Raw genomic sequence first — 12,127 nt, 5'->3', positions numbered from 1 at the left:
TCTCATTGCAAATATTTTCGCTGCAGAATAGAGAAATCCAGATAACTCTATATGAAACTACTATCAGAAAGCGTTTAAACGATTCTTAATTTTTTTCAAATTAATACTGAATTATGGTTCTGTTACAGTTGTCTTTTTAAGTATTGTTTGATTTAGTTTACAGTAAAGGAACTTATTTCAATGTACATTGCCTTATTGAATTTTCCGGACCAGGACTTTTAGTCAATTTCCAAAGATTACCTTGTCATTAAAAGTCGAAAAACTTAAAATATAAAATGATAAGAGAGTTCAGATTTCAAAAATAATAAAACCTATAATTTCGAAAAACTTAAAAACTACAATGATGTACAATTATACTTGCCAAACAGCGTTCACATTGAAAAAGAGCATTTTCAAATTCAAATTTCGCATCAATCACACATGCGTATAAGTATGCGCAGAGTCCCATAACGGGCCACCTGTATTTTCTAAAAGATCCGATATATCCTGTAATTTCGACCACCAAACGTTCAGAAATCACTACCAAACACCAACAAACGACCACCAAACGATGTCATAAGGAATTAAAAAAGAAAATTGAAGTGGGGCGCTAACGGAAGTTGACGCACCAATTTTGAAAACTCGATAACTTTTTTTTATTTTGACCACCAAACGTTCCCGGTGGACTACCAAACACCACCAAACGACCACCAAACGATACCAAAAAGAATTTTTTGAAAATATTAAAAAGTGCTGTGCCACCGTGAAGTTGGCACCCCAAATTTGAAAAATCAATAACTTTTTCAATTTTGACCATCAAACCTTCAAAATTGACTACCAAACACCACCAAACAACCACCAAACAATTCCATATAAAAAATCTGATATTTTAGAGTTGGGGTGCCAACTTCACGGGCTTGAAAGGCAGAGATGAAAAACGACGTAACCTCAAAATAATGCATATGCATAAAATTTTTATTTATCACAATACATTTTTTGTTATTATCCCTCAAAAAGAGTCCGGGGACGTCCGTTATAATATTTCATAACATCGCCGAATTCAGTTTTAAAAAATATTCATTTTCGTGGAAAAAAGCCGGGGAAACTGTAAGTATCACATGCCCTAAGTCAATGTTGGAGGTACAATTTGAATTTCCCACTTTATACATTTTCGGTCGTACCGGACGTCGGTAAGGATGGCCGGAATCGGACGGTAAGGGCGATATCTCTCCAATCATTTCAAAACAAAATAATGCAAATAAATAAAAATATATTTTAAATAAAATCATAGGTTATCGGCCATCTTTCTTTTATAAATAAGTCTTTTGTATAATCTCCTTTTACATAGCAAATTTCTGATAATTTTTTATAATTGTTCGCTATCGGTCTCTGTAACCTTGGAACTGTCGCCACGTCAAACCGAGAACATTCACGAGCGAGCTTCACGTTTTTAATGCCGAAAGCTCACCTTGGCTCACCCCGACGCTGAGGTCTCAGTCTTCGAGTCACGCCACTTGTTGGCGAGAATTGTTATTTCTTTTTAAATATGCCATATACCGAAGATCAAATACGGAATAAGTTGATAAAAGGCCTGGACGCCGTACACGTGGTGAGTTTTTCCTTTCCTCTAATGCCTTTAATATATGCGATGAAGATCAATTTTACTCCACCTTCCCTTAATTATCCCGTATAACCTTTAAAAAGCCGCAAGAGCCGTAAAAGAATTAATTCCTTTAATAATAATATCTACTTAAGAATTTTAAATTGTTTTCAATTATCTTTTATCTAGGCAAATTTCTTGTTTCAGTATTCGAACTATCCAATGCAAAAATACGACAACACACTTTAACGATTCCCCCTACTCTAATAAATTGCTGGTAAATTGTTTGAGTATTTTAGGTTGAAATTTCAAATAGGCATACACATTCTTTTACAATGCTTCCGTTATTATATAACGGTGTATACAGAAAATTTGCCATGGTGTCAATTTTTAAAATTTGATCATTTTTATAGAGCCACTTTTATGGTTGATCTTTTAAAATTTGCTCACTTTACATTTTTTAAGTCTTGTTTACCTTCTTTTTTGTAATTTTGCCGTTCATTTTTATTACTTTACTATGTTTATCGCAAGCGTTCAAAGTTCAAAGCTAATCATATATACTAATATAATTTATTCCACCTCTATGTCACTTTTCTCATCTGTTTGAATATATAGAACTCTCGCATGCCTGTAATAGTTCATAGTAAAATACAGCTTAGCCTTAGAGTTATACTGTGCCATGTCCACAATTTGAAAATTTGGAACCGTTATTATTTTTAGACTCAGTAAGTATTAAACTTTGTTTCTAAATAAAATGTTCCCTGCAATTTTCTCACTATGCTGTTGCAATTAATAATTAAAATAGTGGCGTTAACCAAAAGTGAGAATTATATTACGCCGTGTACTTTTTACATTGTTATAAGTGAAAAAATAACAACTTCCTAGCGCAAATTTGTTATGGATAAGGTAAATTCAATTTGAGATTTAACAATTGGGTACCTTCATGCTTACCCTTTTCTCCTTTTCTCTTTAAATATACGATGTTTGAAAATACAATCTTTGAATTCCGCGGAAAATTTTACAACAAATTTGAAGCTGAAACATTTTAAAACTTGTTGAAAATGTGAAAACTGGAGACAGAAGTTGTTATCCAATATAAAATTGGAACAGTTAAAAAATATTTATTATTTTTTAAGTAAGTATCAGATGTTGAAACTTTTTTAGTTGAAATGTACAAAATTAAACAACTAATTAAAAAGTGGAATATTCCAAATCCATCAACTGCAATGTTGAATGTCCTAAATTGAGTGATTTAACTATTTTAAATTCAAAATATTTACTATTGCTTAAAAAATAATTAAGAATTTGTTATATTTACAGCTTTTGCTAATGACCAATAATAAAAAATTACGAAATTTAAAAATAAATTTTTTGCTCAATAACATTTTTTTTTTAAATGTGGAAAAACATGTTTTTTTTATTGAGTCATATGCATACATTTAAAAAAGCTGAATATCTCCAACCTGAAATTTATTCAGCTTGAATCAAAGAAATATTTTATCATTTTGCTTACTCGAAAAAAAATGTTTTCGTGATTCAAGATTTTTGGGATTTAATTTTTTTCGAGTTTCGAACCGCCACGAAAAAAAATTATTCACATGACTAAAAAATATTAACATGTTTCTTTGGTTCAAGCTGAAGAAATTTCAAGTTCGAATCAATTCAAAAAACATGTTTTTGTACATACACAACAAATTCTAAATAAGACAATTTTTTTAATTAGCAAAATTTTTAATTGTAAATTTAAGAAAGAGAACAGAAGATATCAACCGTTTTCAAAATTTTGTTCTTCACTTGTTTTGGATGTCCATCCGCATATTTTTATCCCTACGCTCAAACCATTCGATTAATTTTATCATTTTTACTTCGCTCTACTGATGAACATAGTTTTATATTTACATAGAAAGTATTAATTATAGTACGGAAGAAATGAAAAATCGCGAAAAGAAATATTTATGGAAACGATGTTAAATATATTAAAATTGTGTATTTAAGTCATTTTACTTTTTCTCGTACTTTTTTTATATCACTGTGAATAGATTTTCAATGACCTAAACATATACAATTTTTAAAATAAATTCCTTAGTGGCAAAAATAATTTAAAATAATTTTAAAATATAGCATTTCTTATAAAAAGATTGTTCTTTTCGACATGTAAAAATAAATGTTTATTTTTTCCCCTATTTTTTCCCTTTTTCTTGAGAAAGTTACCCTATTTCCCCTTTTGTTCGCTCCTTTTAAGCTCCTTTTGCGTTGCGATCCTTTTGCGTTTACAGATTTTCAGTACGGGCATTAAAAATTTAAATAGCCTATAAAAATCCGAGATATAGCTTGAAGCATTCGAATTTCATTAATTTTTCTGCGAAAAATGTGTGTAAAATAGTAATGTTAAAGAGTATATAACCAAAACCACAAAATGTTTGAATATTACTTTTATATGACATACGCCTTCTGGGTAGCTATGACAGCGTCACCAATTTGGAACTATTTGGAAGAAATTTGAATTCAAATTAAACAAGAAATCTTATAATAAATAACTAATTTTAGACCTGAATATAATATTTCTGATTAAAATGAATTGATATTTACTGTTCTTTTTCATTAACATTGCTCTAATAACTTTGAGATACCCGATAATTCGCGTGTCCGGTGGCGCTGCTATCAAGTTAAAAGAGATACCCTACAGGCTTATACCATCTCTGCTTATACTTTCATGAAGCGAATTCGAAATAAATTTTAAGAAATTATAAAAACAGTGCAATGATAGATCAAATTAGACAAAGATTTTAGAAACAAGTGGAAAAATGGTTCAAATACATAAAATCATTACATACAGAATTAAATTTATATACTAAAATATAGAGTACAAAATATAATTTTTTTCAATAAAATCTTCTGTAAATATGTATTACAATGCACATTATCGTGTTAACATACTTAGCACATAACCTTTTGACGTTTTTTGAAAGGTCTCTTTTTTTCTTTTGATCAATATCACATGGCTATAACAACTTATTTTTCTAAAAATCGGGCGTTTAGACTGCAATTACCAGATTTCAGAGCTTAGACTGCTAATTCCAGATTGGAGAGTCGAGCATGGAGGTACCAAATTTTCAAACTAAGTTTAACCTTAAAAAGTAACAATCAAAACATTACGCAAAAGGGTCGAAACTCAATAATTTGAGATTAACTTATTTAATTCAAGGTATGTAATGCAACAGAATAATATAAACTATCATTCTGCTGAAATTTGTACTTAACATCTTCATTATAAACAATTCAATTACAAATATTTCGTGGAAATAGCGTGAGTATAATATGGTTTAAAATTTAATCCCATTATCTCAGCTCGACAGTCGAGGGACATGTCGTAGTGTAACTGTAGGTTGAAATTTTTTCTTTCATATTTGCAATTAAATCACTTAAAATCTCGAAGAGTAGGAATTTATTTCCCAGGCTACAACTCCGAATCGGCATCAATCCCAGTTTTTTTTTTGCAGGGACGCTCCTAAAATTTTCATTTAAAAAAATGCGAGTAAAAGTACAGACAATCGTTGTGGTTCTCGCGGGCTGCATTTTGCGATGGTGCGTAACGTACCACCCTTACAGTGGAGAAGGCCAACCTCCAATGTACGGAGATTATGAAGCTCAACGACATTGGCAAGAAATTACCTTGAACCTTCCTGTCGAAGAGTGGTACAAGAACTCCACTCAAAACGATCTACAATACTGGGGACTAGATTATCCTCCACTGACTGCTTACCACAGTAATATCCTAGGTCGAATCGCACACAAAATCAATCCAAAATATGTTGCTTTGCACGAATCTAGGGGCTTCGAATCACAAATGCATAAATATTTTATGCGGTTGACTGTCCTCGCAGCAGATCTTTTCATTTTTGTACCTGCTGCTTTGTATTTCGTATTCAGCTGCGTCGAAAAACCAAAGGAACCAACGCCCAGCATGTTGTATCTTTGTACACGGCCTTCTGTTTTGGCCGTAATTTTATTCTATCCTGGTTTGATTATAATTGATTACGGTCATTTCCAATATAATTGTGTCTCCTTGGGAGCTTTTGTTGCGGCTGTTGCTGCTATTTTGGGTAATTTTCATTGCTTGGGATCTCTTCTGTTTGTTTTGGGTTTGAATTATAAACAGATGGAACTCTATCACGCTCTTCCATGTTTCATTTATATTCTCGCGGTCAATAAATTCAATAGGACTTTATTCTGCGTGACTTGTACAGTGATCGGAACTTTTGCTGCAGTCTGGTGGCCTTTTATTTGGGATCAAAGAACTTTTCTTAGCGTGATCATTCGGCTCTTCCCACTCGCCAGGGGAGTATTTGAGGATAAAGTTGCGAATTTCTGGTGCACGATTAATGTCGTCTACAAATTAAGAGATACGTTTGAAAATTTGCTGCTCGCTCAAATTTGTCTTTTTTCAACAACTATTGCGCTTTTGCCAAGTTCTTTAGATATGCTTTTCAGACCCTCAAAGGAAAAGTTTATTATTTCGCAGATTAATTCTTCCCTAGCTTTTTTCCTTTTTTCCTACCAAGTTCATGAGAAGTCTATACTTCTCGCGGCAATTCCGGTTTTACTATATTTCCACAAAGATCGCTTTGCTTGCCTTTGGTTTCTGTTGATTTCTACTTTTAGTATGCTACCTCTAATTATCAAGGATCAACTCTTTCTTTCGCATTGTACTCTGACGGTATTTTTTTACATTTCCGTTACTTGGATTTGGTTCTCTGAATCTTTCTTTTCAATGGATTCAGATAAAATCTTAAACGCAGAAGAGCAAATTTCTAAAAATATCTCGAATAAAAAGAGCAAGCTAAAAAAGCAACCCAAAGATAAAAAGTCACAGGCTACATCCAAGGCTAAAAAACACGTGGGTTTAATGTCTGCTTTGAAAAATTATTTGAGTGCAGTTATTGATAAAGAAACGTTAATAATTGTTCTCTTTTATTTATCGATGGGTTCTTTAGTAGTTTTAACATTTATTAGTAGATTTATGCAGCCTCCAAAGCAGTATCCAGATCTGTTTCCACTTTTGGTATCAGTTTTTTCGTGTGGGCATTTTGTCCTTTTCTTTATTTACTTTAATTACAGGCAGTTTACACTGAGAACTGGGCAGAAACTAAAATCGAATGTAAAATTGAAAATGAACTAACTAGAATTCTCCGTTATGCAGTCGCTGATTATGTTTTGAGAGTGGTTTTCCTTTGTTTGTCAAATAGTTTCAGGAAGAATATTGATTTTGTATTACTTTTGTACAGTGTGAAGTTTAGTATTTGTCTTGCATTTTTAAACTTAAGTAATTGCAAAAGACTAGGCTAGACTGCGACCCATATTATTAAATAAGAGTTGCGTAGCAATGTGTGAGATGATGAATCCATGGAATGACTGTTAAAGATTGTAAATTTTTTCTTTGTAAAATCTGTTTCGTAGAAAGGCTATTGTAATGATTATTCTTGAATAAAATGTTTTGTATTTCGCGAAAAGAAATATTTTTTGATTCTATTGCCTCGTGAACACAATGAAAAATGACATTTATGAATTTAAATAGATAAATTCGCCTTGTTTTGCTTTAAATTCATTTGAATATTAAGTTTTTTCTGAAGGCTACTTTATTAAAAAAAAAGAACGTCCATAAAATCGATCTTTCCTTTTAATATAATCTATTGCCAGACATAAAATTTGATTAAAAATAAATTCGAAAATATTTTTTATCAAGAATTATCTATAAAATCATTTGTTTTAGGAAGTCGTGGACCAGTCAGACGGTTGCGGTGCTAAGTTTGCAGTTGTGATTGTTTCTAATAAGTTCGAGGGGAAGCCTCTCCTGCAACGTCACAGGTATTTCCCTCTCATGAAATATAATTCGAATTCAAAATTTAATCATTCAAAAGTAACTTAAACTTTCATATGCTAATTTTTCAAATTTTAGATTGGTCAATTCGGTTCTGGCAGAAGAGCTGAAAGACATTCATGCATTCTCACAGAAAACACTAACACCCGAGCAGTGGGAGAAAGATCAGCCTTAGTTTAAACCGCAATATGAAATGCTAAACTATAAAATGTATTGAGGCTAAGTCCTAAATGTGGAAATAGATCCCCTTGTTCTCTAGTATTGTTTAAATAGTTCCAAGACAGCCATTCTCAGTATAATCACCTGTGATTTAAAAAAATTCTTTCAACTGACAAATTATTTTAACTGACAAAAATTCTTTTAACTCACAAAGATTAATTTCTGAATTTATAAGATGGTCGAGTTCAAAGTATCAGCTCCGGGAAAAGTGATTCTATTTGGGGAGCATGCGGTGGTTTATGGAAAGACTGCTGTGGCTGCAAGTTTAGCTCTTCGAACGAATTTGGACTTTAAAGAACTGCCTTTAGGGACAGATTACATCAGCATATCAATGCCAAAAATAAGTCTAACGCAGCAGATTCCGTTGCAACACATTATAGATTTCTTCTTCGGTCAGTCCTCTCCAAAATCGTCTGCTGGTCATGATGAATTCCACAAACATGTGCAGAAATTCGTCGAAGAGATTGGATTTATTAGTCTGCCTCAAAAACAAGCTTTAGAAGCTTTCTTCTATTTATTGATCAACATTTCTCAGGTGGAATCGATAACGATTAAACCCATCCACATACATTTGGATACTGCTTTGTCAATCAGTTCAGGTCTTGGTAGTTCCGCTTCCTTCGCAGTTTGCCTTGCAACTTGTTTTTATCACTGGTCTCGTGTACAGAGAAATGTTGGAATCTCTTTGGACGAAGCTCAGTTGAGAGAAATATCTTCTTATGCGTTAGATTGTGAGAGAATCATGCATGGTACTCCCTCAGGAATTGATAATACGATTTGCACTTTCGGGTCCATAATTGAATACAGAAAGGGCGATCTTCTAGTTCCGATTTATGGTGTTAAGATCATGAGAGTTTTGCTCGTCGACACAAGGGTTCCGAGAAGTACCAAAGCTTTGGTGGAAAGTCTTGCACAACTGAGGTCTAAATATCCGAAGATTTTTGATCCAGTTCTGGAATCTATAGACAGCGTCTCAATCGAAGCTTTGTCAATCATAAGAAGAATTCAGGAACTTCCTGAGGCTCATGACGAGTTGCTGAGTGAAGCTTATAATGAGTTGATGGTGAGTCTATCGTAAACTATTATAATTACTTTTTATGTTTTAGAATAATCAGCATAGCCTTTTAATACTGAGAAGAAAATTCCCGGGTTTTAAACATTTATCTCGGTTATTTAAATTGAAAATTGAAACATTAAGTAAACAATTGGCAATTTAAAGTATTCAAATAAGAATCTCCAAATTAGTGATTCGAATTTGGAATTATTCTAAATTTGAATAGTTCAAAATTAAATATTTCAAAAGTTTCAAACGTTTAATATTGTGAATGCTCGACGCTGTCAAAATTGAACAATTTCCGAATGAAAAAAATTTACAATTATACAATCCCAGAGTAGAAGCCATAAGAAAATGAACCATTTTTATTCCGAGTTGTTCACACAGGAACTGAAGTATTTAATAAAATACAATAGCGCATTTAATTGTTTATGACTTCTTTTAAAATTTACTTTATAAATACTTTAAAGGTTTACTTGAGGTTTATGTTCGCAAAAAAAGAATTTGTTTATTCATGGTTCTGCTTTCATTTAAAATGTCTGGCTAGTAAAAACGTACAATGTCTCATTTTTTTGCATGTGTGGCAATCGCTTATTTCATTATTTGATTTACAAAAAATGCGACTGGGAAAAATGTTTACTGTGAAAAACAGAGCTTTCCAATATTATAAAAATAAATTTTCATAACCTACTCTTCAATAAAATGTATTAATATTATAGGTCAATCAATTCGCCTCGAACCAAGAAAACTTTTTTATTCTTTCGTCAACTTTGAATTACGTTTCTGAAAAAAAATTAGTATGAAAGCCCAATTTTTAAATTTAGTTTTTTACGTTTGCAATTTAATAATTTACTTTCAATTAGAAAATTGACCGTTTTGAACCATTTGCATTTTAAACCGGGCAGCTTTTAATGGTTCAATTAAAAATTGTATTTCTTGAAGCACTTTTAATTTCAAATTGACTTATTCTCAAAAATCTAATCATAGTCTGTTCGGTTTTAAATGCAGTGAAATTACTGTATTTTTAAATTTCACAATTTAGAACAATTAGAATTTAAAACACAAAACGTGTTGAAGAAACCTACACTCGAACCTACATTATAAAACTGTTAGTTAAAAGTAGCCAAGAATATCGAACTACGGTAAAAAGCTGGAAAATAGCTGTGCATTTTTTACATTTGTTTTTAATTTTGCAATAAATATAATCAAATACCATCACCATTAAAAAATCAAAGATGGCTTTATTTTTACAGTCTGTTCAAAGGCAAAAGGGCCCGGTAGAAGACAGTGAAAACTGCACTCTAGAAATCAATCATTGTTATAATTTGAAAGAGGAGAATTAGCTTTCGCACCTTGACGTGCTTTAAATGCAATGTTTACATGAAAAATGAAGAAAATAACTTCATGAATAATTAATTTGAAACCGAATTTGGCTGTGAAAGTTTCTTTTATAATTTACATATAGGTATGTTTAAGAATTTAAGCATATTATGTCGATGCTTTGTTGAGATAGAAAGTTCTTTTTATATATAAGGACCAAAAGCTCCTTTTTTATAATAAAGTTATAATTTATGGATACTCTAATTTTTTCGTAAAGAAATTAAGACGTTAGTAATTGCGTTTCTTATAATAATCTTTCTTCACGATATTAAACAGAAACGAAACAAGGTATAATTATGTAGAAAACTTTTTTTTTTATTTGGCGTAGGCGTTCTATTAACCAGATTCGAAAGATATGATTATTTTGTTGATATTTCAAAAAATGTTAACTTCATCAAAAAAAAATGTCCAAAATATCAGAAAAATTGTGCGCATAAAAAATACATAATAATGTTAGCAACTATAGAAAAAAAATTCTTAACTAGTAACATCTTCCAAAAAAGCATTACATAGTAAATGGAAGACCCCTTTTCAATAAAAACGTCTTTAAAGTTGGCGAGTGCAATAAGCGCTCGTGTTATATTTTTCTTCAGATATAAAATTAACAAAGTTCTGATCACTTTCCGGGATATAAAAGTATAATGTTGCCTGATAGAAAATAGATTGATACATTTTTTATCCTCATTTATAAAAACTTGAGTAGTTGCTAAATTACGAGCGACCTGTAGTTTATTTTGTAATAAATTCGTAGCTTTTCAAATCACTTTTACAATAATCTACATTATATATTTGACATCGGAGTTCTAAATTGTGTAATTGTTTAAAAAATGTATACGATAAAGAAATTAAAATATAATTTAAGGAAAAAGAAGATCAGGAATCATAATTTACATTTTTTGAAATTGACTTGGATTATACGGATTGCACGTATTTTCTAAACAAATTATGTACTAATATTGTTGATACACACACGCGTATTATTTATAAATAATTGCAAAATTATTTAAACAAATTATTTTATTATTACCATTGATTTAAGAACTCATAATGTCTAGAAAATACGTTCATTTCGTGACACGTACCGTAAAAAATGTATAAACGAATGAAAATTGTTTTAAAATTCGAATATTAGTTTAAAAATGACTAAATATTTCTAAATTTACGATTAAGGATTATTCATTTTAAAAAACTATAAAAAGCGTTAATAATCCGCAATAAAACGTAAAATTAAAGTTTTTCATACTTATAGGGTTTTTTGAAATTATATCTCAAAACGAATTCGGAAATAAAAAAATTACGGTTTATAATGTCTAAATTGAGAATCTTAGTTTGCGATTTGAATAGTTCAGTTTGGAAATACGAACTGAGCCCAGTTTAAACTGGACTTAGAAATTCGAATAGATTACAGTTTGTAATGTCCAGATGGTACCGGATTGAGGTAGGAACTTAGTGCACGTTTTGGAAAGATCGTTTTAGTATAATCTATGAATACATAAAACAGGCAAAATTTGGAAGTCCTCAACAACAGCTCCGATTTTATCAATTTTTTTTTAAATTTTGTTTTTTATATTATTTAAAATCAGAGACCTTTTGGAGGGGGCCAGCAATGATTTATATTGTTTAAACAATATTTATGATATTTATTAAAAAATTAAGTTTTGTCCTAATTTTTTTCTGAAAATCTCTTTGGGGAGCGTTCACTTATGATGTCACGCCCCGAGGGGAGGGGGGGGGGTATTGTCAAGCGTAAATAATCGTGACATATGGGAGGACTAGATATTGTGCGCGTGATGTCACGGAGGGTTTTCTTGTTTTTAAATGACAACCTGAAAAGTATTAAGTCCATCTACTCTTCTATCCTAGCTGTTTGATATCTTCTTTGAGAAGAATAAAAAAGTGTTAATAATCAAGTTTATATTTTTGACTATGTTCATGTAACGTTTGATTCCCATATTTGAGAATATTCCGAAAAGTATTTTATAATTGTTTTTAAAAATGTGAAAGTGGGGGGGGGGGG

The 12,127-nt window shown here is 31.2% G+C and overlaps 3 protein-coding genes across 5 annotated transcripts in view; all 3 read left to right on the top strand.

Moving 5' to 3' along the window:
• Positions 1–1,452: 1,452 nt before the first annotated feature.
• Positions 1,453–7,715, top strand: LOC117166912 (bolA-like protein 2). The gene is made up of 3 exons (XM_033351362.1): positions 1,453–1,588; positions 7,350–7,444; positions 7,536–7,715. Exons 1-3 carry the CDS (start codon positions 1,526–1,528, stop codon positions 7,630–7,632), a joined length of 255 nt encoding a protein of 84 aa, XP_033207253.1. The 5' UTR covers positions 1,453–1,525; the 3' UTR covers positions 7,633–7,715.
• LOC117166906 (dolichyl pyrophosphate Man9GlcNAc2 alpha-1,3-glucosyltransferase) lies at positions 1,474–7,089 on the top strand. 3 transcript variants are annotated; one of them, XM_033351354.1, is made up of 2 exons: positions 1,474–1,588; positions 5,080–7,089. In XM_033351354.1, the coding sequence occupies exon 2, from the start codon at positions 5,109–5,111 to the stop codon at positions 6,756–6,758; it is 1,650 nt and encodes a 549-aa protein (XP_033207245.1). In that variant the 5' UTR covers positions 1,474–1,588; positions 5,080–5,108; the 3' UTR covers positions 6,759–7,089. The 3 variants fall into 3 exon arrangements, with proteins under 3 accessions (XP_033207245.1, XP_033207247.1, XP_033207246.1); XM_033351356.1 differs by lacking the exon at positions 1,474–1,588 and adding an exon at positions 1,834–1,856; XM_033351355.1 differs by lacking the exon at positions 1,474–1,588 and adding an exon at positions 2,222–2,304.
• A 106-nt stretch (positions 7,716–7,821) lies between the features above and the next one.
• Positions 7,822–12,127, top strand: part of LOC117166907 (mevalonate kinase) — a 6,745-nt gene continuing 2,439 nt past the window's right edge. The window contains exon 1 of the mRNA XM_033351357.1: positions 7,822–8,739. Within this exon, the coding sequence (XP_033207248.1) occupies positions 7,852–8,739 (888 nt within the window). The 5' untranslated portion in view covers positions 7,822–7,851. The remainder of the gene's footprint in view (positions 8,740–12,127) is intronic.

The sequence above is a fragment of the Belonocnema kinseyi genome, chromosome 2 (assembly GCF_010883055.1).
Source record: "Belonocnema kinseyi isolate 2016_QV_RU_SX_M_011 chromosome 2, B_treatae_v1, whole genome shotgun sequence".
NCBI lineage: Eukaryota > Metazoa > Arthropoda > Insecta > Hymenoptera > Cynipidae > Belonocnema > Belonocnema kinseyi.
The sequence above is the reverse complement of the archived record's forward strand: the minus strand, read 5'-3'. Positions and strand labels throughout refer to the sequence as shown.

Bases quoted from the DNA above. Each gene is read 5' to 3' on its own strand.
- LOC117166906 (XM_033351354.1), top strand. From the start codon at position 5,109: ATGCGAGTAAAAGTACAGACAATCGTTGTGGTTCTCGCGGGCTGCATT.
- LOC117166912 (XM_033351362.1), top strand. From the start codon at position 1,526: ATGCCATATACCGAAGATCAAATACGGAATAAGTTGATAAAAGGCCTG. The intron at 1,589-7,349 runs GTGAGTTTTTCC...CATTTGTTTTAG, and splicing joins GCCTGGACGCCGTACACGTG to GAAGTCGTGGACCAGTCAGA. The intron at 7,445-7,535 runs GTATTTCCCTCT...TTCAAATTTTAG, and splicing joins CCTCTCCTGCAACGTCACAG to ATTGGTCAATTCGGTTCTGG.